General features: G+C 41.2%; 1 protein-coding gene across 2 annotated transcripts in view; it reads left to right on the top strand.

Annotated features, from left to right (window-relative positions):
* The window catches only part of CPQ (carboxypeptidase Q), a 246820-nt gene extending 226859 nt beyond the window's left edge, over positions 1–19961 (top strand). Inside the window, exon 8 of one of the 2 annotated variants that reach the window (XM_074944062.1) lies at positions 19495–19961. In XM_074944062.1, coding sequence (XP_074800163.1) covers positions 19495–19655 — 161 coding nt within the window. In that variant the 3' untranslated portion in view covers positions 19656–19961. Of the gene's footprint in view, positions 1–2399; positions 2552–19494 lie in introns of those variants that run through there. The other variant, XM_074944063.1, reaches the window with a different exon arrangement.
* The last annotated feature ends 6364 nt before the right edge of the window (positions 19962–26325 follow it).

Here is a 26325-nt window from a genome sequence, read left to right as displayed (position 1 = left end):
CACAACTGTCAGCATTTCCCACACCATTTGTATTTCAACCTTGCCTAGGAGTGAAGGGCTGGGGGAAGATTCCTTGCACCCACTTACTCACCAGTCCTTGTGTCCCTGCATAGAGCCTACTAGATCTAACTCCTTGTTGCAGATCTGCATTGCTTCCTTTCAGCTTCTTCAAGCCGTATAAAGAACTTCCTCCTCCCCACATTTCCTGTGCAGCTTGGTTTATGTGCAATTTGATGAATGCGACTTGTCCCCTCTTCAGAAAAATAGGGCAATATCCAATAAGTGGATTTCTTCCTGGATAGCATTATTCCATGTCAGTTGCTTTCTCCCTCTGTTCAATCCTTTTTTTGGTTTGCAATGCTTTTGAAATTCACTGAAACTGAAAACAGTGTGATTGCCCTTTCCCTGTTTCAGGAAAAGGATATTTGACTGCAACATTCACTAAAATAGATTGCTCTAAAAGCACTCTGGGTGCCTCTTCTAATTCCAAATCAGCCCTGGGCCCTAGATATACAGAGCGTGACAGAACCTAATTACTGAAGTAGGTATTGCCTCCTCTGCTGAGCTGGGCTTTTGAAAGCCCAAAGCCACATTTGCAGATCTGGACTCCGCTGACAACTGTGAGAAGTGAGGGCAGTCTCAGGAACAATTTGACTGCACTTAGCTCTAATGCTGTGACTCTTTTGAAGTCTCCCTCGTATGTTTTTTGACCCCGAAGACACATGACTTCAGAATGTTATCAGTCCTCCAGGCAATGCATCAATACTTCTTAGGTACGTCTATACTGCAGGTGAAGATGTGCTTGACTGTAACATGGACTGGTCTAACTTTAATCTAGTTTGTACGGGTAACAATAGGACTAAAGATCTAGCAACCAGAATACATACCGAGGGTCCCCAATGGGCTTGGACTCTGGTTGCTAGTCCCTGCCACCACTTCTCTCCTAGTATTACCCATGCTAGCTAGATTAAAGCTAGCATGGATATTCCAACCCCTGCTACAGTCACACCTTCGCTTGCAGTGCAGACATACTCTCTAACATCTGAATTTGCAGAGAGGTTAGTGTTTTTACCTCTCTTTCTAGGAATTCAGTATTAGCTATGGTTGGAAAAAGAATACCAGACAGACAGACCTTTGCTCCATGTATGTCAGTTCCTGTGATCTTACATTATGCAGAATAGCGTAACAGAGCTCAACTGAGAAACAGACAAGATTATTCTGTATTCATACATGTTAAGGCCAGGGAAACCAGTATGATCATCACTTCTTGCATAAACACCGGCAGAGGAACCTCACCCAATAATTTTTGCCTCAAGCCCATGATTTCTGTTTTGAGCTATAGCATATCTTTTAGAAAGACATTCTGTCTGGACTTAAAAGCTTCAAGAGATGGAGTACAAGTATGAAAAGTTACTTGGGCAAAAGATATAATCTTAAAAATGTGTTCCCCAATTGTTTTGTTTTTGTAGGGCAAAATGAACACCTTAAATTGTACTCAAAGGCTAATTGGCAGGTAGTGCAGCTTGTGGTTTTATGGCAGCGTATTCCACTTGATTAAGGCAGATTGTGGTAGTTCATTTATTTCAGCTTCTGTGTGGATTTAAAATGTAGCGGTGTGTGCATGCATGCAAAATTTCTGTAAATTTGCACATCTGGGGGGAGGCAAATGTCTTATCTGAAGTTTGCTTTCCATCTCAGGCTGAGAAGACTGAGTTTATTGATCTTGTGGCTATTTTGTAAGGCCTGTCTATTTAATCAGGCTTTTCTTAATGATGGGAACTGAGTAGAGAGGGTCTCAGCTGGATTGAGAAATATATTTGTGTCTCAAAATTTAGTGTCAAGGTCAAATTTAGGGAGCCAAATAAGGAAGCAAATTCCACTTAAGAACTGTCAGTTTGTATATTCAGTTGATTTCAACAGCCAGGTTAAAATACAAAGAGGGAGATCATCTCTCTAAAGATACCTAGGCTGCAAACCATAGAGGACCTTCCATATCAAAGTCAAAATATTAAGTCCAATCTGAAAATAAAAACTGGAAGTCATACAGTCTGAGGTAGAATAAGCTGCATATGTGAAATAGCATCACATTTTGTATCAGCGAATGTCTGAGCAATCTTTGAAAGGTAGTTCCACGTAGAGAATACACTGCAATAATCTAAACTAGAAGTGACATGGGCTGCAACTTCTTTTTCAAATGAAAATGATGAAAAGTCTTATTCAGCACACCACTGTCTGACCATCTAGAAACAGCAGGGGATCCAATGTGGTTTCTAGATTGTGAACCTGAATAACAAAAGGCAAGCATACCTTTTAATGGATGGGTAGATACCATCCACCATTTCTTTGGATTGATTTTTTTTCTCCCCAATCCACCAACATGACTTCTTTTTTTCATCCAGGCTGAGCTTCAACCAGCTAGTTCTCCTCCAAACCCCAGTCTTGACCAGGCATTAGGAAAGTGGAGCAAATGCATCATGAGGATCCCACGGAGAGCTGACTCATCAGTATATTGATGACTCCACAGGAGCCCAGGCCTTCTCACTATGTTCTCTACCAGTCTCACATGCACACTGAAAAGTGTGTACGATAGAGCTCTGATACCCCACATGAGAGAGCCGTTGCAGAAGATGAGCAATTGCCTCATACTTATCTCTCAGTCCTCTCCAAAAGAGAAGAATGGAGCCACTCAAGCAAAATTTCAGCCATCCTTGCCAAGGTTTGCACTTATGTTAAAAATACTTCACAGTTAATATTGTCAAAGACTTCTGCTAGTTTCCCAGCTAGCCAATGATCTTCATTCATTGACTAAAGGAGATCATTAACCAACAAAACCAACACGATCTCTATGCCTTTCCCAGTCCTCAAAACGATTTAAAAACATGAAGGAACTCTAAACATTTCAGGTGGTGTGATTGTCAGGCCCAGTTTGACAGGTTGCCTTGTTATGACCTTCTAAATAAAGCTTCACAGAAAAGATAGTTCTGTTAGACAGTTCTATGATCTGTACATAATAATCCTTGGAATGAAGGTGAACTGTGAGGTTTCATTTCACAGCTCAAAGTGTAATAAGAACTTTTCTCTTGGGATTAGACAACTCCAGAAGTTCTTAAATAAACTTGAAGGTTTTTCTGAGTACAAAAATCTCATGAGAATGTGCCATTATTGTGAGGGAGAAACACATCACTTTTTGATCAAGGAAGAGAAGAACAGGATAGAAGCGAAGGAGGATGCAGTGTGACAAGAATTAAAAACCGGGAAAGGGCAAAGATGAGGAGGAGAGAAAACAGGTGGTGGGAGGGAAGAGAACAAGAATGGAAATTCTAGAGGGGGAGAGAGGTTACAAGGAAGTGGAAGAGAGGAAGAAAATTAGGAAATGAAGGAAACAGCAAGAAAGAAGAAAGGGGAAAAACAGATGCATTACTGAAAATATTGGACCAGGAGAAGAGGATAATGCAGGAAAGAGTAAAAACAATAGAAGAGAGGGAAGGCCAGTTGATGAGGACAGTAGATGGAGGGAAATGTGTTAAATGCAATCTGTTACTTGCAAACCTGTTTCCCACATTGTCTTAAGATTTAAACAATCAAGTTGAATTTCCCAGATGCCAGTCAAATTGGACTCTTAATTATGGAGACTTGCTTATTGGGATTATGACTTTTTGCAGTGGGAGCCAAGTCCAGTGATGCATAAATTAAGATTTTTTTAAAGAATGTGTTGAATTACTATCCCCCATCAAAATCTACAGATCATTATTCAATGGTGAGTTTCTATAACAGATCGAATCACTTGGTATTCTTACCCATCTTCAGTTGTCAATATTAGTCTACTGTGCTTTTCCTTGCATTGTGCCATAGATAAAATATTATGTAAACAAGTTAAAAATTTTCAGCAACATTTATTTACATTAGATTTTTTTCTTAAATAAAAAATGGGGAAATATCCCAATTAGACTTGCACAGTTAAAAATGACATCCTAGACTTTGGCAGGGTCACAATACATCATAGGGACTGCAGCGAATGTTTAAACTAGGCAAGGTTAGTTTACTCTGTGTTGCACAAGATAGCCCTGTATTATCAAATTATCTGCTTTAGTTGCATCATAATTATCCTGTAGCAGCTCATGAAAGTTGTATAAAGGTTGTACAGAGCAATGTTAACATGAAATACAAAATTAGGCTAAAGATATTTTTATCCAAAAAGGTTGCCAAATACATATTTTTGCATTGCTTCCTGATTTGTACAATTGTATGATCACAGAGGAGCTGGTAACGCTTTATCTAGGGATAGATCTTCAAAGACACCAATGGGAGTTAGGTATCCAGCTCTCACTGAAAGCCAGTTGGAGTTGGGCACCTAACTGCCCTATGTGGCTTTGAAAATTCCAGGTAATTTAGCCAGTCTGTGTCATAAGAACGTAAGAGCGACCATACTGGGTCAGACCAAAAGTCCACCTAGCCCAGTATCCTGTCTTCCAACAACAGCCAATGCCAGGTGCCCCAGAGGGAATGAACAGAACAGGTAATCATCAAGTGATCCATCCCCTGTCACCCATTCCCAGCTTCTGGCAAACAGAGGCTAGGGACACCATCCCAGCCCATCCTCCATGAATTTCTCTAGTTCTTTTTTAACCCTGTTATACATCCTCTGACAAGGAGTTCCACAGACTGACTGTGCGTTGTGTGAAAAAATACTTCCTTTTGTTTGTTTTAAACCTGCTGCCTATTAATTTCATTTGGTGACCCCTAGTTCTTGTGTTATGAGAAGGAGTAAATAACACTTTCTTATTTACTTTCTTCACACCACTCATGATTTTATAGACCTCTATCATATCCCCCCTTAGTCATCTCTTTTCCAAGCTGAAAAGTCCCAGTCTTATTAATCTCTTTTCATAAGGAAGCCATTCCATACCCCTGATAATTTTTGTTGCCCTTTTCTGAACCTTTTTCCAATTCCAAAATATCTTTTTTGAGATGAGGTGACCATATCTGCATGCAGTATTCAAGATGTGGGCAAACCATGGATTTAGATATATGCAACTTGATATTTTCTGTCTTATTATCTATGCCTTTCTTAATGATTCCCAACATTCTGTTCACTTTTTTGATTGCCGCTGCACATTGAGTGGATGTTTTCAGAAAACTATCCACAATGACTCCAAGATCTCTTTCTTGAGTGGTAACAGCTAATTTAGACCCCATCATTTTATATGTATAGTTGGAATTATGTTTTCCAATGTGTATTACTTTGCATTTATCAACATTAAATTTCATCTGCAATTTTGTTGCCCAGTCACCCAGTTTTGAGAGATCCTTCTGTAGTTCTTCACAGTCTGCCTGGGACTTAACTATCTTGAGTAGTTTTGTATCATCTGTATCATCTGTCATGAGAGGATAGCGAACATATCAACCTGAATTTGCATCCAGAAAGAATTAGTTTAGTTAGCAATGATGCTTTACTTACTGTTTGTTTTCCTAATGTTAGTCTTGTTCTTTCATGTAGATCACTTGGAATTCATATGCAATCAGCAACATGCTACATCCAGTGGTCCAAATTCAGAACTGATGTAAGGAAGTGCAAACAGCCCGCCCCTTGCCCTCACCGAATTCACTGAATTGCATTTCTTTCCCCCTTTCTTAATTTGGCTCAGTGTTGCTACATGAATGAATGTAAACAAAAAAAGCTAATGCAATCTGTCGACAATGATGGAGGAGGAGTTTTAATTGCATATAGATTCCTTTTCCATTGAAGTATGTTGGTTTTTTGAAATGTAGCTGAAGAAAAATATACACTTTATAGTTCAGGAATATTTAGGAAGTTAGAACCCACCACTTGCTACCTGCCTACTTCTGTCTGTTCAACTCCACTGAGAGAATTGTGGCTTGTGTCTTAGAAAGGGATCAGAGTAACAGCCGTGTTAGTCTGTATTTGCAAAAAGAAAAGGAGTATTTGTGGCACCTTAGAGACTAACCAATTTATTTGAGCATAAGCTTTCGTGAGCTACAGCTCACTTCATCGGATGCATACTATGGAAAATACAGAAGACGTTTTTATACACACAAACCATGAAAAAATGGGTGATTATCACTACAAAGGTTTTCTCTCCCCCCACCCAACTCTCCTGCTGGTAATAGCTTATGTAAAATGATCACTGTCCTTACAATGTATATGATAATCAAGGTGGGCCATTTCCAGCACAAATCCAGGTTTTCTCCCCCCCCACCCCCCCACACACACAAACCCACTCTCCTGTTGGTAATAGCTTATCTAAAGTGATCACTCTCCTTACAATGTGTATGATAATCAAGGCGGGCCATTTCCAGCACAAATCCAGGGTTTAACAAGAACATCGGGGGGGGGGAGGGTAGGAAAAAACAAGGGGAAATAGGTTACCTTGCATAATGACTTAGCCACTCCCAGTCTCTATTCAAGCCTAAGTTAATTGTATCCAATTTGCAAATGAATTCCAATTCAGCAGTCTCTCGCTGGAGTCTGGATTTGAAGTTTTTCTGTTGTAATATCGCAACTTTCATGTCTGTAATCGCGTGACCAGAGAGATTGAAGTGTTCTCCGGCTGGTTTATGAATGTTATAATTCTTGACATCTGATTTGTGTCCATTTATTCTTTTACGTAGAGACTGTCCAGTTTGACCAATGTACATGGCAGAGGAGCATTGCTGGCACATGATGGCATATATCACATTGGTGGATGTGCAGGTGAACGAGCCTCTGATAGTGTGGCTGATGTTATTAGGCCCTGTGGTGGTGTCCCCTGAATAGATATGTGGGCACAGTTGGCAACGGGCTTTGTTGCAAGGATAGGTTCCTGGGTTAGTGGTTCTGTTGTATGGTATGTGGTTGCTGGTGAGGAGAGTGGGGTGGGGGGAGAGAAAACCTTTTGTAGTGATAATCACCCATTTTTTCATGGTTTGTGTGTATAAAAATGTCTTCTGTATTTTCCACAGTATGCATCCGATGAAGTGAGCTGTAGCTCACGAAAGCTTATGCTCAAATAAATTGGTTAGTCTCTAAGGTGCCACAAGTACTCCTTTTCTTTTTAGAAAGGGATGAATGACCCACAGCCTTATTTTAAAGATAGCCTGAAGCAAACCCCAGATCTGAAGAGCCGTGAACCTCAAGATAGGACCCCGATCTGAACTTTGTGGCTCAGGCATATCTCAGTTAAAATTGATGGTGATGTACTAGTAAGTTGAACACACATTGGTTGGGAAGTCAGATGCATGAGGCATTTTGGCAGCAATATCCAAAATATTTATATTTATATTAGGAGAGTAATCACCATTGTTTTACAACTCAGGTGTATATTATGTAGTCAGAGTAACAAAACATACTTCTTAATTTCCATTTCAGTAGTGTGTAGTTTGGGGCAGAAATTGTGCAAAGCACTGTACAGTTGTATCTTACAGTTTACAAACTTAGTCTTAGATAAGGATGCAACAAGTTAGTGAGGACAGTCATTACTTTGAAAAATTAAAGAAATTTAAATTTTGGGAGAGCAGTTAGTCAGAAAGATGGTTTGTACAGGCCCCTATCCAGCACAGCATTTAAGGACATAGCATAGGGACAGATTTTTAAAGGCATTTAGGTGCCTAGTTCCCATTGATTTCAGATAGGAGTTAGGCGCTTAAATACTGTTAAAAATCTGGGCCATAAGCATGTGAGCAGTACCATTGAAGTCAGTGGGACTACTTACATCACATAGTTCTGTAAGTGCTTTGCTCACTTGGGGCATTGGTAACAACACTTTGCTCGGATACATGAGAAAAGTTGTTTGTCACATTGACATTTCCTGCCATTAAAACAATGACTGTAGTTGATAAACTAGTTGAGAAGGGGGAATGGGATGGATCTGTTACCCTGATCAGCAATTACACAGCACCTTTACAAACTGTTAGTTTTTATTTCATAGTCGTTGCCTTTTCTCCTCACAACATTCCACACCAAGTCTTCATTCTGAGGCATTTTTTTGCACCGTATTCTTATAACGAAACAGGCTGAAGATGGCGGGTCAAACATGAGGTCCCATTTCAAGCTGTGCTGTTTGAGATTGAGTACCTCCCGGTTTGGTTTGGTTTTAAATCTGTGCTGATTTAAAACCAGAGGGTGGGCGGAGAAACGGCCTCCAGAGCACTTTTAATGTTACAGCTTAATCTGCTTTTGGTAAACTGGGAGCAGTTTAAGACATGTTGTACTGGATTCCAGTTAACCTATGTTCTACAGAGCAGAACCACTTCCTTTCCTGAGACCTGATTTCATACAATTTAATGCAAGTCTCCCCAGCTGCCACTGTGGCTCTGGAGCAATGAGTGAAAGGTTAATATGCTGTAAAAGTAACTGCAATAATCCTGAACTGTAATTTAGTCTGTTTAGTGTATCCACAGGATTAACGCTCAAATACATTAAATAAAACAAGAAATAATGCATACTTCAGTTTTTGTCTCTCTTACATTGTGGTCTCATTTAGTTAGCCAAGGAAGCAATTGACTGAATGCTTTCCTTTTACCTTTCTGTATAAATCATGAATTTTAAAGCCTTTCAAAAGAAATGACTCAGGAGGTAATACAGCATGACGTGATATTATGTATAAGCTCTGTGCTGGAAACTATTTCATCGTCTGTAGCAGTGATGCTCAAGCACCTTACCCTGTAATTTCAGCATCTTAGACTAAATGACAGAACTAATGGCATTGTTTCCCCTCTCCAAACAAATATTAATTTCCTCCATCACCTTTGCTTTATTTGTAACATTTATCCTAAATTCATTGGATGAAAATCAGCAATGATCTACGGTTTATCCCAGGGAAGAAGCAGCTGATCGGATGCAACATAATGTTTTCAGGGACCAGCTACAATAGGTGGGTTTTCATTACAGTAATTGTTCTGATGATTGCATTAACCAAAGTCAGGTCAAAAACCATTTGTGGAACACCTACATTAGCAATCTAAATGCTAAACATCACTTGCAATACAATAGATACCATTTTAAAATGGATAACTTTATACCCAAAGTAGCTCTGAAAACACCTATTCTTCTAAAAGGGTAGCTGCCTCAGGGGAGCTGATATTTGTGAAATTCTTGTTTGTCAAAAAACCAAGACATTATTACTGTACAGATCTTTTAACAGGTCAGTTTTTCCTTTTACTCTTCACTTTAAAGTTTATTCCTTTGAAGGCAAATCATACATCTCCCCTTCCCTGCATAATTGCAGATGCCCAGGAACGCACATGGGGTCCACCCCTGAAAACTTCCTGTGCACCAACGCACAGGAATTTGGGGCTATTGAATCTACAACTAAATGGATTCACCAGGTATTCGTCCATGTAGGAATGCCAAGCACAATGTGGAGTGGCTGTGCTCATGCTCTGTGATCTGAGGAGGAAAATTTCCCTTTCCACAGGACCTTGTGAGCTTCCCAGTGCACAGCACAGTTATGCCAAGGCTGAGGTTTCCTCTTTATGTATGTATTCTTATGCTGTGTACTCTGTTTAAAAGAGGTACAGTATCATATGTTTCTACATATCTCATGGTTTACTTCCCAAAAGTTGGATTCCTTTTAGGACTCAGTAGTGTCTGCACTTCTCCCCTGAGTAGCGGCATTAAAGTCAAGGAGAACTTGAGGTTGATGTTCAGGTCTAGAAGATTTTCATGTTGTTTTTTTAAAATAATCTTTTGTTTACCGGATAACAAAACTGCATGTGTTCAGCATGGTGGGGAAAGCAACTTCATCAACAAAAATTAGCTTTTTTTGAATCCTTGTGCTTGAATTACCAGCTTTCCAAAGGCTCCCTCTGCTGCTATGGGAATGGATGTGAATGTGTTCTAGATCCATCTGTATAAAGGTGTTTGGGAGATGTGAGGGGAGTAGCTTTAGCTCATTGTAAGTTGTTCTTTACAGGGTTTATTTTAGCTTTAGATTTTTGGGGATTTTGTCAAGGTCCTTCAGACTTTTGCTTACTGTTTGGGCAAGCAAGCAATGAAAGGTAGCATGGTCTGCTGAATAGGGCACTGCCCTGGGAATCAGGAGTTCTGGTTTCTGTTCCTGGCTCAACCACTCCCCTGCTATCCGACACTGAGGATGTCACTTCTCCTATGTGTACCTCTTTCCCCTCTTCTCCCTCATGCCTATTTAGACTGTAAACACTTCCATGCAGGGACTGTCTCTTAATATGTATATGTACAGTGCCTAACATAATGGAGCTCCTCTGGGAACTATTATAATACAAATAATAATTAGCTGCTTATAAATCTTTATTGTTCATTTGCTTAGCAACTTAGATGGACACGCCAATGTACCGTAGAAAATCAGTACCCTTCATCTAGCAGGTCTTATTTACAATCTAGAGGTACTGAACCATGAAGACACAATACAAACAACACAGAATATACACTGAGTGGGGAGTATCCATTACAGTTTGAAAGTTTAATGGAATAGCTGGGTTTCAAGAGTTTTCTTGAAGGTGGAGACAGTGGGAGTTTAGTATATTAGTGGGCAGACCATATGTATTGTTGAATGGCAAATGCACACTGAGTTTTAAGTACCCAAGACAGTTTCCTTTGATATTATTTGTATTGCCTTATTGCCTAAGGAAATCACAGTATAAGACAAAAGACAACAGATGGATACAGATTGATGGGGCGTACAAAGAAACAGTGAGACACTATTGGTCAGTGTAATAGCCTGTGGTATCAGCACACCATCAGACTAACTATTGTCAAGGCTTTTGTAGGCATCTGTTACCTCTTCTCACTGGCCATGTTTGGGGATTAACTCTGCCAGCCTGATGCCCTCTTCTCGCAGTTCCTCGGTCCGTCATCTCACTCTCTCACTCTGTGGCCCCTCTCTTACTCCTCAGGAGTTAACGCTCCTCGTCTTCATGGCTTAGCCCTCTAGCCAAGTTGCAGTAGTCCTCCCCTTCTAGGGTACTATCAAAGTCTTCCACATCATCCCGGACAATCCTTAAGTCCACTGCCATGGCTCTGCCACTCCCTCCATGTCTAGAACAGACAGTCTCCAAGTTCACTGCACAGATTGTGCCACTCATTCTGTGCCTGGTAGGGGAACCCAGGCCCACCTCCTACACTGGGTTCAAGCCCAGGGTCCATATGTCCAGCAGCTAAGGTCAGTACTACCATGAACCTTCCTGTTACTCCCCTGGACTACTTTCTACCTTGCCTATCCCAGGCTTACATTCTCCACTCTTCTAGCTAAACCCCTATCTCCTGGGTCTGCTAGATAAACCCCTGCTCTTGGGTCCAAATCCCTTTGTCTCCCTCGACCCAGTGACAGCAGCCCTCACCGCTGCAGCCTCCTTTCTGCTACAGCTCCCTGCCTTTATAGAAGCCCCGCCTGTTCCTTCACAAGAGAGCTGTCCTTGATTAGAGCTTTCCTCTTAGCCTAAATATCCCCTGGTTTGTAGCCTAATAGGTTAATTGGCCCATCTGGCCTATGTTGTCCCTTCCTTGTCCCTGTTTGGGGACCCTTCTCACAGGGATCTCTTGAGTGAGGAGGTACAATCCCTCCTATCACTGAGGGTGATCAAACCTGTTCCACTGGACTATATTGGAAAAGGGCTCCATTCTTGATACTTCCTATTCCAAAAGATAAATGACGGGGGGAAACCATTTGTGGACCTCAGAACTTTGAACACTTTCATCCATGCTCAACAGTTCAGAGTGGTAACCTGAGCAATGAAAATTCCCTCTCTGGATCTGGGAGATTGGTTTATTTCCCTTGACCTTCAGGATGCCTATTTCTATATCGCCAAGCATCCCTCATAAAGATGATTCCTATGTTTTGTGGCAGTCAAGAACCACTACCAGTATTGTGTCCTAGCCTTCAGCCTTTACACCACACAAACGGTCTTTACTGAGGTCCTATGGGTCACCGCGGCCCATCTTCACCAAACGGGAATAATTGTCTTCCCCTACCTGGACAATTGGCTACTGAATGGGCGCTCATTTCTAGAGGCTCAGACAGCAACCAGCAAAACCCTATCTCTTTTTCCACTCACTGGCCTCCACCCCAACATGGAAAAATCTACCCTCGTACCCACTCAGCACATAGACTTTAATAGGGCTACTCTGGACTCCACTGCCAGGGCGTACTCACCCAAGGACAGATTTACCACCATGTCCAACTTGTTTCAAAGATACACCAAACCCTCCGAACTACAGTGGAGGTTTGCCTACAAATTCTGGGCCATATGGCCGCCTGTATGTTTGTGACATCCTTACCAAGACTGTACTTTCAAAGTCTTCAGGCCTAGCAGAGACCCATTTATACTCCCATTAAGCACAGTGTATGCAAACAGTTGTCAGTACCTTGAAGGGTATTCACCTCTCTCAGTTGGTGGAAAGAACCATAAATGGTGTGCTTGGGAGTTCTGTTCCTGCAGCCTCCTCTCCCAAGAATCAGCATTACAAACCCCTCGTTAATAAGCTGGGACACATATTCCCAGGACCTCACAGTTCAAGGAAGATGGACCCCTTAGGAGGCTATCCTCCATAACAACATATTAGAGCTCAGAGCAGTTGGTTATGCTAGTGAACACTTCCTACCACACACTAGGGACCACCTGATCAGAATAATGCTGAGCAACAGAGCAGCAATATATGAATCATCCCGGAGGAGCAAGATCCCAGTCCTTATGTACCTAATCCATAAAACTATCTAACTAGTGTATATCACACCGCATACAGATCTCAGCGGTTTATCTTCCAGGACTAAAGTATACAGTGGGGGATTCCTGCAGCAGACATTTCAGCATTGATCACAAGTGAGAACTGAACAACAAGGTATTCCGAGAGATATGTCTTACCTCAGACAACCACTGATAAATCTCTTTGCAACTCCATCCAATCCAAAGTGCAGACCATTTTGCTTGAGGGGAGGGCATGGATGGGAGGTGCTCTAATCATTCCTTGGCCTTGCGTGCTGCTATACGCATATCCCCTGACTCTCCTACTGCTCAGGGTTCTGAACAAATTGAAAGAAGAAAAATTAGAGCCATCCTTATAGCACTATCATGGCTGAGAGAATTGTGGTTCCTAGAGCGTGTTCGCATGTCTCCACCGACCGCCTATCTGCCTTCCCCAATGGTGATTCTTCTCACCCAGGAGTTGGGATTGATCATTCATCCAAATCTTTCGGCACTTCACTTTATGGCGTGGCTACTAGATGGCTCTCTGATATAGAATGAGACATACAAATGGTACTGCTTCATAGCAGAAAACCTAAAACAAGGAAAACTTACCTCCAGCAGTGGAAATGCTTCAAGACTTGGTGCAGTCACCAATCTACACCTCCTCTTGTCTCTCATCTAACACACATTCCCGATTACCTGTTCAATATAAAAGCCACAGGATTATCGTTGAGTTCCAGCAAAGTTCACCTAGTTGTTATGACAGTTTTTCACTTCCCAAATTGAGGGGTTTTCAGTTTTCGACCACCCAACCACGACAAGGTTTATCAAAGATCTCTTCAACTTCTTCCCTGCTGGTAAGGAATCAACTCCACCCTGGGACCTCAACTTAGTTCTCAACGCACTGAGGAAACCCCCATTTGAACCTATGGCAAACTGTTCCCTCCTTCATCCACTCCCTTAAGACTATATTCCTCATAGCCATCAGCTTGGCCACGAGGATAGGGGAACTTGGAGCCTTATCCACTGTACACAGTGTTCTGTCATGACAAGATGATGCTATGTCCGCACCCTCACTTTCTTCCCAAGGTTTCCTCAGAATTCCACATCAACCAGGAGGTTCAGGTACAGGTGTTTTATCCCCAGCCTCACTCTTCAAGAGAAGAATCAAGCATTCACACACACTGGATGTAAGAACAGCCCTTGCCTTCTGCCTAGACAGGACTAGACCCTTTAGGGCTTCACCCAGGCTTTTCATCTCAGTTGCAGAATGCATGAAAGGTCAGGTGATTTCCACCCAAAGACTGTCCAAATGGGTTGCACGATTCATATTAACCTGTTACAAAATGTTAGGGGGTTGCCCTCCTCCAGGAGTCATTGCTTATTTCACCAGGGCTCAATCTGCCTCAGCAACCCTGCTGAAAAGCATACCCATTTCAAACATCTGCATGGCAGCCACTTGGTCTTTGGTACACACATTTTCCCAGCATTTATCTTTTCTGACTACTTCCAGAGCTGACATGGCTTTCACCAAGGCTGTTCTATGTTCTGTACGGAATCGACCTCCTCAGAACCCTCCTCTTTGATGGAGGTACTGCTTGGGTGCCTCCTGATGTGGAGCACCCACATGAACACTACTCAAAGAAGACGGAGGGGTTACTTACCTTGTACAGCTACTGGAATTCTTTGAGATGTGTGTCCTTATCATGCTCCAGTACCCGTCCTCCCTCCCCTCTGCCTCAGAGTCTCTCATTGGACTTTGTGGTTGAGAAGGAACTAGAGTGGCAGCAAGTACACCCCTCCCTATATGTCCTCATTTTGGAGAATGGAGGTGTCTAGGGCTCAAGCACTGACCCTTGGACAGTGCTGATTAAAATTTTTGATCAAGAGTTCACAGATGTGTGCACATCCTGACATGGAGCACCCCTCAGCAGGGAACTCCAGTTATTGTGCAAGGTGAGCAACCTCTCCTATTCAAGAGTGATTTGAAGGAAGATAATGAGTTAACTGTGTAGCATTTACTGGGAGCTCCTCCCAAACATGAGGGGCAGCAGGGGAGAAAGCATGAAAGCACTTGTTTGGATATTTAACAAGTAGGTGATGGAGGTGACGGCACTGTGGGCCAATCGGAGGCAGGAGTCGACATTTCAATACTGACTGCAAGATGATAGACAGGGCGGGTGTAGACCATAAAGGGCCTTGGAATTGAAGACAAGCAGCTTATGATATACAGGGTACTGGAATAAATTATTAAATGATCAGTTTGTAAGCACCAAGAGGACAATAGGGTGATAGGTAATAGCCAACATGGATTTGTCAAGAACAATCATGCCAAATCAACATAATTTCTTTCTTTGATAGGGTAATTGGCCTAGTGAGGGAGGTGAGGAGAGATAGAATGGGACAGAGTCACTGAGGCAAGTGGAGGGGTTAGAGAAGGAGAGCGGCTGAGAAACTTCTGCATCTCTGACAGGGGAGGAGAAGGAGGGAGTTGTGGTAGGAGAAGGGGGAAGAGAAGGAAAGTCAAAGGCAGAGAGAAGGGCACATTGTATTTTGTCTGTTTTCTCATGGAAGAAGTTGGCGCAATCCCATGCAGAGAGAGCAGTGAAGGAAGGAGGAGATGGGGGGAGGGTTTGAGGATGAAATCAAAGGTGGCAAAAAGGCAGCAGGGATTGTGGGCATGGAATTCAATTAAGTTGGAAAAATAGAGGTTTGTTACCTAGGAAGGTAGAACCAAATGAGGAGAGAACTAATTTGTAGTGAATGAAGCCAGCCTGGTCACGAGGTTTCTGCCAGAGACTCTCTGCAGTGTAAGAACTGGAGTAGAGGAAGTGGATGTTGCAGGTGAGCCAGGGCTGGAAGTTGGAAGAGCAGATGTGAGGGAAGGGCAAAAGTTAAAGGCGAAGGAAGGAAGGAAGGAATCATCAGACATATCAAGAGAAAGAGAGGTCAGGGAGGAGAAGGCTGAGAATGGACAAGAAGCTGAGTGACAGAGTAAGTGCGGAGAGGGCTGATGGACTGATGCTGAAGGAGAACAGGTAAGAGCGGGGAACTCAGCAGCAGTGAGATCTATCAAGTTAGTGCTCTCTGATATGTAAGAAATGGAGGAGAGTGGAAAGAAGAGCCAAGTGAACACTCTACAAACGCTTTTTGTGCTATTAAACTTCTAAAGATGTGATGTATAGTAACTTTCCTTTTCAGAGCTGCTTCTGTTTTTAATTAGACTGTCTTTGAAGAGGCCAGTTCAATATCTTGTTTAATAAGAGTGCATTCATATCTGTTTCAGAATGAATCATCTCATAATCAGTACTGACTGTGTCTTTCTCAGACTGCAAGTCCAGAAAAAGGGAAATTGTCTCTTGAATGTGAGCTGTATTTCTTTGCAAATCAGCATCCTTTGGAAAAGGATCAGCAAATAATACTTTGCACTTCTATAGCATCTTCCACATGAAGATCTCAAAGCACTCTAAGTTTCTCAAAACCCCTTGTAAGGCATGTTTGCTATCCTTTTTACAGATAGGTAGCATGAAGCCAGAGAGATGAAGTGATTTTCCCAATGTCAAGTGGCAAGTTATTGGCAGGTCAAAGAACAGGACACAGGAGGCCTGATTCCAAGTCTCTTTCTCTAACCATTAGAAAACACTCCTTGCATTAAGGACCTTCCCTTTGTTAATGTCTAATGTGCTCAGTAGATAATGCCATAATCTAAAGAAATACTTCAGTCAATTCTGTGGGGAACAACAGATTGGGTTAGAAACAGGAAAATGGAGAATTTATGCCCAGCTGGTTTTCTCAGCTTCATTTCTTTTCACTTTCAAGCTGTTTGAAGTGGCAAGATTGGTGACTTCTGAGTGGGTTTTGTTTGACAAACAGAAAAGCTTGATAATAGAGCTGCTATGTTAATACAGATTAAGAGATTCCAGGATTCATTGTAATCATCCTGTAACAATCTCATTTAATACATCCATATGGAAAAGTTGTGCAGAATAACATTTTATACTAAAATCTTCATATGTTGTGAATCATTGCATAGAATTTAAGATTATTACCGGTACATCCCTTTTATAAAATTCTATAGGATGATTTTTTAATTAAAAAAGGATAACATCTATAGACATCCAAGTGCATCTTGTAGAACTAAAGGGGTCAGATCTTTGCCTATATCATGATGGCTTTGTGCTGATGGAGCAGCCCAAAATGTTCCTAAAGCCAGTTTACCTGGCCACTGGAGGATTATCTCTGCATGGTGGCCCAGAGGCCCTCCTGCAGCATGTTCCCTCCCCATGCATGAAGTGTGACCAAGACATTCCTGCACCTCATCAGTCTCTGGCTGCCATAAAGGCCTTTTGGAGTCACTGGCAGCGATAGTGTGAATTTAGAATGGCCCCAGGTTTGGGGAGGGAGGATATGAAGATGGCTTAGAGCTACATTTGCACTTGCAAGCACTCCTTAACTAGAACTGAGTATTGGACCCATAGCTTGGAAAGTTTTTTTTCACTCAGACATGAACATGGATTTTCTCTTGTGTTTCTAGTTATGTATAAAATTGTTTACATAGCTGTTGTCTTAGGGTTTTTCCATTGACCTTATAAGATGCAATTGATCCCTGACTTTAATGATATACAGTATAAGCCATTAAAGAAAAAGCGGTAAAGTGAGTGCAATTCGTGTTATATTCTCAATATTCTGTGTTCTCTTTTAAAAAAAAAACACTATCTGCAAGCCCACTTGTCTAATTGTTTTGGTGACAGAGTATTATCATTTTATGATTTTTTTAAAGAAACAAAAAATTAAACATATCTTAGCATTTATGTGGGTTATACTTTACAAGATGAAAGGTATTTTTCTCTGAATTAAGGAAAACACTATTACATAAACCCAGGATAAAACACTATTCTATAACCCATAATAATTATTCGTGGAATGTCTATTATACCTTCCAGGCAAGTAAGTTGTGCCCTGGTTCCTGGAAAAGATCTGTTTACAAAGATATAATGGATTTTCCACAGCTGTTTGACTATAAGTGCATCTTTAGTGAAGTATTTTCAGCAGCTAATATATTTACCACAATAACATGTGTTTATATTTTTATCTTAATAAGTACTTGGAGTATATCAAAAACTTTTATAAATCTGCACAAAGTTATAGGACCATATTCAGCACTTATTACCCACCCAGCCCCATTGACTTCAGTGGAATCACACTGGATGTCAGCGGCAAATTTGACTTATACTGCCTATGTATATGGCACAAGTGCCAAAGGAACATGTTAAAAGGAAACCCAGACCATCCCCAGATAACAGCATGCTTTAGCATTTTTTCTTTTTGTATCTTATGTCACTTTGTAAAGAGGATCTTCCTGTTTGACAGTATTATTAAATTCATTCCCTTTTCTTCCCCTCACCTCACACTCTAAAATAGCAGTGAGAACAAACAATCTCATTTATGAGAAATGTATGTGATAACAGAAATTCAGAGCTCATTTCATCAGGCTCAGTGACATCCTAATCCAACTCCCATTAAAGTCAATGGAAAGATTCCCATTAACTTCAGTGAGAACTGGACTAGGTGCTGAATTATTATAGGATGTGATCAAAAGATACATATTTCAGCAAGAATAGTTGGGAATATAGAACTGTGCGGAGAGATTTTGCTTTCATTCTCTACAAAGGCATGAGACCTTTCATTGAGACGAAGCAAAATCAGAATAGAAAGCCTTAGAAACATTCATAAAAAGTTTATTGAAGCCCTCATCATTTGATATAGACTGTTTCCAGAGCTCAGACATAAACATCTGAGAAATGTATTCACAAGGTTATACAATCAAATGGCCTTCCATCTGAGGTTTGTCTATAGTGCATCTCAGCGCAGCCTCTAAGCTCTGTCTGCACTTTTGATTGGGGCCTCTTCTACCCGTCACTATAGCATTATTATTACTAATGTTGTATGATGTACTAATATTACTAATGATGGTGCCTAAGGACCAATCAAGATCAAGCCCCACTGTGCTAGGTACAGTACAAACACAGAGTAGCAGATTGGAAGCTCTTCAGGGCACAGACAATCTAAATAAATGAATCAGACAAAAGGAAAGGGATGCAACATACAAAAAGAGCAATCAATGTGATGGTGGGAAATATCATTTTAGAGCCATGGTTTTGTTTTGTTTTTTTTTTTTTAAATTGTGTGAGGTTTCGATAGGAAATGATTAGCTAAATGGAAAGACAAGACAAGGGGATGGAACAGGCTCACTGAAGGGATGGGAGGCCATGGGGAGAGAGCAGGGGAGAAGAGAAAGGAGGAGGGTCTGAAGGTTAGGTGGAGGGAACCTGAAGTGAAGCAGTTGAGTGGATGACTTCCGTGACCTCTGTGACAGACTCGCAGCCTTACTAATAAATACATGATGGTTAGCATCACAGGAAAAGAAGCAGTCTATTTCAAATTCACCAACATTAAAAACAAAAAATAAAAAATCACCACACTTGGAATAATTATCTGGATTTCCTTAAGTTGGATTCCTGTGTTTTGTATATAGAAATGCATTTATACTACTGCTGGTGCAACAAAGATATTAAGGGAAATACTGCCTTTCCCTTCCATATTAATTTACATGTTTGCTGTTTCATGTACTCATAACAAGGCTGCTAACATGTAAAATTTGTTTATACTAAAATGCTGAAAAATCCCATGTTCTATGGCTCAGTGAAATTATCATATGGAAACTTACTCTGTTGCATATGGATTTAATGAAGACCAGAACAGGAATAAATTCATGTTTATGTTCATCTTAAAATATATGTATTCACATAATAAGGAATTGCCCATTTTTCTCTGTAGGTGCCAGTTTGCGTGATGACATCAGTAAATACTTCTGGTTTCATCATACTCAAGGGGACACAATGACAGTTCAGGATCCAAGCCAAATGAATCTCTGTGCTGCTGTTTGGACTGTCGTCTCCTATGTAATTGCTGACATAGAAGAGATGTTGCCAAGGTAATAAAAAAACAAGAAAGAAGACTTATATTCTTCAGTCCACTAATGCATGTGGTCCACAGCTGTGGGAAATTCCTTTTCCATCCTGGTTTTTGCTGATTTTTGTTTTTGTTCTCTGACCTCAAAGCACATTCCTTTTACATGGTCTTGTTTACTGATTTAATGCCTTCCATTTGTGATTTTTATTTCATGTTTCTTCTGTTAAGTATTTTTACCCTTTAATCAATGTCTAATGTCTGTCTCCTAAAATTATGGCAGAATAGCCATCTGTAAATAAGTAACCCTGTATAGCAGGAAAATACACTGAATAAATCTGTTGCATCAGAATAGTAGTTTTACTGTGTTTACATGTAATGTGTGAAGGATTTTTTTAGTTTCAATATTAGTATGACATTAGCACTAAAAATGATCTCATGCTTCCATAGCTTTTTAAACTAATACAGTGTTTACATTGTGTTGCGGTTATAGGCCAGGCTAACCCTTGATGTTACAATTTGCTTAATGTCTTAAAGGTGCAATGGCTAAAATAGTATAGCTTTAAAAATTTCCAAATCCATTCAAATCATGCTGCTCGCCCTTACTGAGGCTTCAGACACAGTACGTAATGAAATCTTACACACGGTGAGAGATAATGTTGTTCAATTCACATTTCATCTAGGAAAAGCCAAGTCTTACATCATGGAAGGGAAACAGAAGGAATAGTGGGAATTCTGTCAGTACCCCCCGGTTGGAGGGAGCTTGTTGGCCATTTGGTATTAAGCTTCACAACCTGCCTCTGAATGTCCAAGTAACAGCAGTTGCCACGAGTGCTTTCGGTCATTTTCTTTTGGAAAGAAGGCTGTATCCTGTTCTTTCTAATGCAGGTTTCACTGTATGTATCTGCAGTACATTTTTATATGGCTACACTCTCCCACCACACACAGTGTTTCATGCAGAGGACAAAGGAAAGCTGTGTTCTGTGATCTTCACTGCCTGCCAGCTGATACCTGGGTGAAATTTAAGGAGTTGGTTTTGACCTGTACAGCTCTAAACATTTCTAGTCCTTGAGCTGTCTCTGTTCCCATGCAATATCATGGCAGTTGGAGTCTAAACTGGAGAGGGCTGGTAGCTGAGAATGAGAAGTGAATTTGGGGATTGACTTCCCTCATCCACTATTGGTTTTCTCTTGCCCAGCCTGGGTGGCCTTCCAGACCCACTGTGTTGAGGCATGGGGTTCTTTTTTTAGAAGAGGAGATGACAGAATTGTGAGAGATTCTAGGGCATGTTTTCCTCTCATGTTCTTTTGGCATATATTAATTATTGTTTAAGCTTTTAAATTTTGCAGCATGCCTACTAAGTTTATTGATATACACAACTGGGAAAATAGCTAAAGAAAACAAAATAAATGTCACATCAGGTACTAAACTTGCCACTAATCATAGAATCCTAGGACTGGATGGGACCTCAAGAGGCCATCTAGTCCAGTCCCCTGCACTCATGGCAGGACTAAGTATTATCTAGACCATCCCTGACAGGTGTTTGTCTAACCCGCTTTTAAAAATCTCCAATCATGGAGATTCCACAACCTCCCTAGGCAATTTATTCCAGTGATTAACCACCCTGACAGTTAGGAAGTTTTTCTTAATGTCCAACCTAAATCTCTCTTGCTACAATTTAAGCCCATTGCTTCTTGTCCTATCCTCAGAGGTTAAGAAAAAAAAAATTTCTGCCTCCTCCTTGAACAACCTTTTACATACTTGAAAACTGTTATCATGTACCCCTCAGTCTTCTCTTTTCTAAACTAAACAAATGCAATTTTTTCAATATTTCCTCATAGGTCATGTTTTCTAGACCTTTAATCATTTTGTCACTCTTCTCTGGATTCTCTCCAATTTGTCCACATCCTTCTTGAAATGTGGCACCCAGAACTGGACACAATACTCCAGTTGAGGCCTAATCAGCACGGAGTAGAGCATAAGAATTACGTCTCGTGTCTTGCTTACAACACTCCTGCTAATACAATAATCTGCAATAACTTCCAGTTGTTATTGGCCTGTGATGGATTTGAACGGTTGAGCAATTGGGGAAGATTCTGGTGTCCGAATGATAATTATCTGAGCTATCCATTTCCTTCCAGCTATTGAGATTTACCACAATACAGCCCTGATAGTGTTCCTATATTGATTTTTAACTAATATATGCGTTTCACTAATCTTATACAGACACTGTATATAGATATTCTCTCTTCTTTTTTTAAAAGAAATGGTTGAAATAAACTTACCACATAATTTCTACAGCTTTCAAGAGCAGTGTAGTTTAAAAGTAGGAGAAATGTTTCTTTGATGAGTGCATGGGTGGTGGTCCTCACTAATGGGAGATTTTTGCTGTCGTCAGTCTCTAAATTCAAATCTTTGTCCTGTTTTTGAGACCTTACATAAACTTTGGCACCACATCTTTGTCTATCAAGGTCCATCAAAGTGACTTTGTTCCTCAGTCATAGGTTTCCAACAGGAAGGGTAAAGTTGGTGTTACAAGCCTTAACCTCTGCCCCATTTGAGCCATTGATAGAGGTATTCTTTTCAATTAACGCATGTTCGTTAGCTGCCATTATGTCAACTGGCAGTTTCTGAGTTGGGAGCGCTCCACAGAATGCCATATGGTATTAGGCTTCCAGACCAAGCTGTTCTGCACATAGCTCCAAGATACATACCAAAGTGCAATTCCAAATTTCACATCGAGATGATTCTTCCCACCTTCTTCCTTAGTCCATCCAAAAGAGAATCTGTAGTACAACTTGGATGTTAAAAGGGCAGTCCACATTTACCTGAACACAACTAGACCAACGAGAAAATTCACCACAGTCTTTGTGAGATACCATCAGAGATGCAGAGGGAGCAAAACTCCTATATTTATGATTCCATTTTAGATCATAGCTTGCATGGAAGAGCCTATAAAACTAAGGAAATTACTTCTGAAGGTAATATCACTCCTTCCACCAGTCTCATGGACTGAGAGGAATGGATATTCTTCAGAGGAGATTTGCATGCCAGCTTTTTTGACAAACTTCTATGTTTTTGAGTAGACACTATAGAACTGATTAAACCTGCATCTTCAAATGCCTCTCTTTCAAAGGTCCTACAGGCAGTGGTAAAAAAATAATGAAATGATTTATGTATAGATTTTTCTTTCCATTTCTCTTGGGTATTTGTAGCTCCCCTTCAATATTTTGCCTTTATTCTCGCTCAAAGTAGGAGTTATGTTCTTTAGTAGTGATGATGTTTTAGGTGTTAGCTATTAAATTTATACATAGGTTGTTCAGTTCTCTATTTGGAAGCATTTGCAATCACCTATCCAGGTGATTCAGCGATATCTGTAAGAGGACTGGGGGAATCAGCCTTGATTTCAACTTGTACACTGCCTTTGATCTCTGAGTGAGGACCACCTGTCATACTTCCTTGAGAGACAAGAAATTAAGAGGGGAGAAACCTTTTTATCTTTTCATGTACAGGCAACAAATAGGAAGTCAGGGCTTCTTGTAAATATTATAATGACATGATAAAATAAATGCACCAGATGTAAGTTTCCGTCAAGTCAACAAGAATACCTCCAAAATTGCGCTGGAATGCCATTTCCTGTGTCGAATCCAAGAAAGAGTGAAGGTATTTAAATGTAATAAAAATATGTGGAACAGTGTCAGAAAATTTAAACATTTTACTTGAGGTGTTACAAATCTCCTTCATCAACTTAGAGGAGGGGACAGACGCAGGCCTGCTTCCTTTCCGTTAGGAGTCAAAGCTTCCAGATGTTTCTTTTGGGCGGGGGGGGGTCAAATTAGATCCATCATTCATTTGTCTGACTGGACTATCATGCAAATTGAGATGTACGCCTAATGCAAAGTGGGTAAATTTTTCCGTTTATAAAGGGAGGGAGTTATAGGATGAGAAATCAGGTTACTGATTTTGTCCTTCATGTGAGGGTGATATTTGAAGTTTATACTGTATCTTGGAATGATTTAAGTGTATGATCCCTTGGGTTTTTACCTCCCTTATAATAATTAAACAAAGATGAGAAGGACAGTAATTTCCTAGTATTAGAGGTGAAGCTCTGATTCTTATGCATTTACGCTACAGACGTTTCTGGCTGCATATGTGTTTAGTATGCTTCCCTCATAATGATCTGAGACGCTTACATTTACCACGAGTAAATATCAAACTGATCTCGATATCTTTATCTGTCTCATGAAATATACATCCCATCTAAGTGTGCCCAAATGATTAATTTACTGCTATTTAATGATTAGCTTAAAAATCTCATCATTACACAAGATAGAAATGTTGCCACTAATTGCTGGTTGAAGTGAACGTTGTTTTTTGCATAGAAATTAATGGTGTGTACAGCTCAACTCTCTTGGCTGAACTGGGAAAATTCAAGACTTTCCTGAAGCAGAAGGCACTTGAATTCTTTTCCCCTCTCCAGGCTAGAATTGGAAGCATTTCTATGAAAAATGAAGTGATGTCAGAGCTGATGGTAGAGCTGGAAAGAAAGTTTTGTGCACAAAGTGAACCAGCCAATTGTGTCTTCGTGCCGTTTTTGTGAAATGCTTTTTATCTTGGCTGGTTTAGCATCCCTTCGCTGTAGGCAAAACAGTCTTCAACGTGCATTTCTCCAGAAGTTCAGACAAATTTCAGTTACATAGTGTTTGACCAATACTGGGTCTTAGATTTATTATAATTATTTAACATTTATCTTATGGTAATGACTAAAGGACTCGATCAAGTGTATGGAGCATTGCACAAACGTAATAAATGCAAGCATGCCCACGCTGTCTAAAGTTGAGTGCACAAAATTAGAGGCTATTTTTACCTGCTAGGCAGTATTATTGTGAGTTGGTTAGGTAGAGATAAGGCTGAGAATCAGGAGACTTGGTTTCAAATCCTGGTTCTTATCACTGATTCTGTGTGATATTGGGCAAGTCACCTGATGTGATCCTTAGTTTCTTTGTGTAAAAAGGTGACAATTATACCTACCTAGCTCATAGGTGTGTTTTGAGACTTAGCAAAACACTTTGTAAAGTGCAATATAAATTCATAATAGTGTTAAGTTCAACCAGTGGCACGAATGGAAACAGAAGTCAGGACTAGAGCTGTGTGAATAACTGACTTTTCGGTTGGCTGGCAATTCTGAAAGGAGAAAAAACCCATGTGGGGTAGACCCAAAAATAATTTTTCTGAAAATTTCAGAGTTTAAAAGTTAAAAACAATTAATGTCGGGTCAAACAAACCATTTTGCTGGACTCAAAATGAAATATTTTGTTTCAATTTCAAGTACTTGTTAACATATTTTTTTTTAATTGGAGGCAATTTTGAAACAGTCATTTCATACCAAAAAATCCAAAAGTAATATTCTTCTTCAAGTGATGGTCCCTTTACATATTCCAAACGTGGGGGTGTGCAGGCGCGCCATGCACCAGAGCCAGAAGTTTTAGCAGCAGTTGTCCATTGACGCGCACACGCATCTTACCTTGCCTCATGCTGCATGCGAGGTTATAAGAGGCCGTGTGGGGTGATGCCCCATCAATTCCCTCTTCCGCATGGTCGTAGTCAGAATCTTCTCTTTGCATGCTCGTAGTCTCTATGAGAATGATAGTCTGTTTGTATATAGTTATTTCGTTCCATTTCTTTCTTTATTAGTTCTGTAAATAGCATAGTTAGTTTAGCTAGTCACCCCATACAGGGCTTGCCCCGACCTGGTTGGGTGTGTCTATGCCCCACGTTCCGGGGTTTAAAAATTGTGTCTTATGCCCTCGCTCGTTCTCTGAGAGCAACGAGCATGCTCATTGTCTCTACTGCCTGGGAGAGATGCACCTCGCCACCCACCACCTCCCACCCAGATCCAATGGCACCACCAACAAGGCAAAGGAGAGCTGCAAGAACTCCAACTGACACTGCAGCAGCTCCCTGTTGCAGATTACTGTGATTCACGGCATTTCCTCGCTGAGCATTGCCCGTTCGGGCGAGATGTCACGTGCAAACCCACCACTTCACTCCCTAAGGCAGGGGGCAAGGCCAAGTGGAAAAGAGAGGCGCTGGCACTGACGGCCGCTGCGCCACTTGAGCAACGAGACAGGCCACTGGGACGTGCCCCTCTGCCCTGTCAGGACACACCAGGCTCTGCTCTGCGCACCCCCTCAGTTCAGTGGCCAGCGGGACATGCCCTGGACACTGGGATGGGTGGAACTGTTGTTCCTGGTGACACACTTCGACTTACTGTACCCACCCTCACCACTTCTCTCTGTTCTCTAGCCTCCTACACCAGCATATGCACCGATCCTCCTCAGCTGGGACCCACCTCTGCCAGTCGCGGCACCGCCTGCATTCACAGCTCCACCACGACTGGAGGTTTCTTTGGACCCTGCGGGCTTCTCGGCAGAAGAGCAGTTCTTCTCCCTAGTCTCCCGACGTAGTTCAGACTCCCAAGCGCATCTACCACACCAGACAGGGTACTCTCCAGTCCCACAAGGGTGTTACCCATACCCTGGGGGCCCCCAGTTCCCTCAGGGCCCAATCTCCTGGCAGCAATGGCCTACATGGTACCCTTATTACCAGCTGTACCCACTGTTGATGGTCTTGCACCATTCCACCTGGGCCCCTCTGCCAGAACCAATTGGCTTGGACCCGGAAGAGGACCCAGAGCAC

The sequence above is a fragment of the Natator depressus genome, chromosome 2 (genome assembly GCF_965152275.1).
Source record: "Natator depressus isolate rNatDep1 chromosome 2, rNatDep2.hap1, whole genome shotgun sequence".
NCBI lineage: Eukaryota > Metazoa > Chordata > Testudines > Cheloniidae > Natator > Natator depressus.
This window is presented reverse-complemented; position numbering and strand designations above follow the sequence as displayed.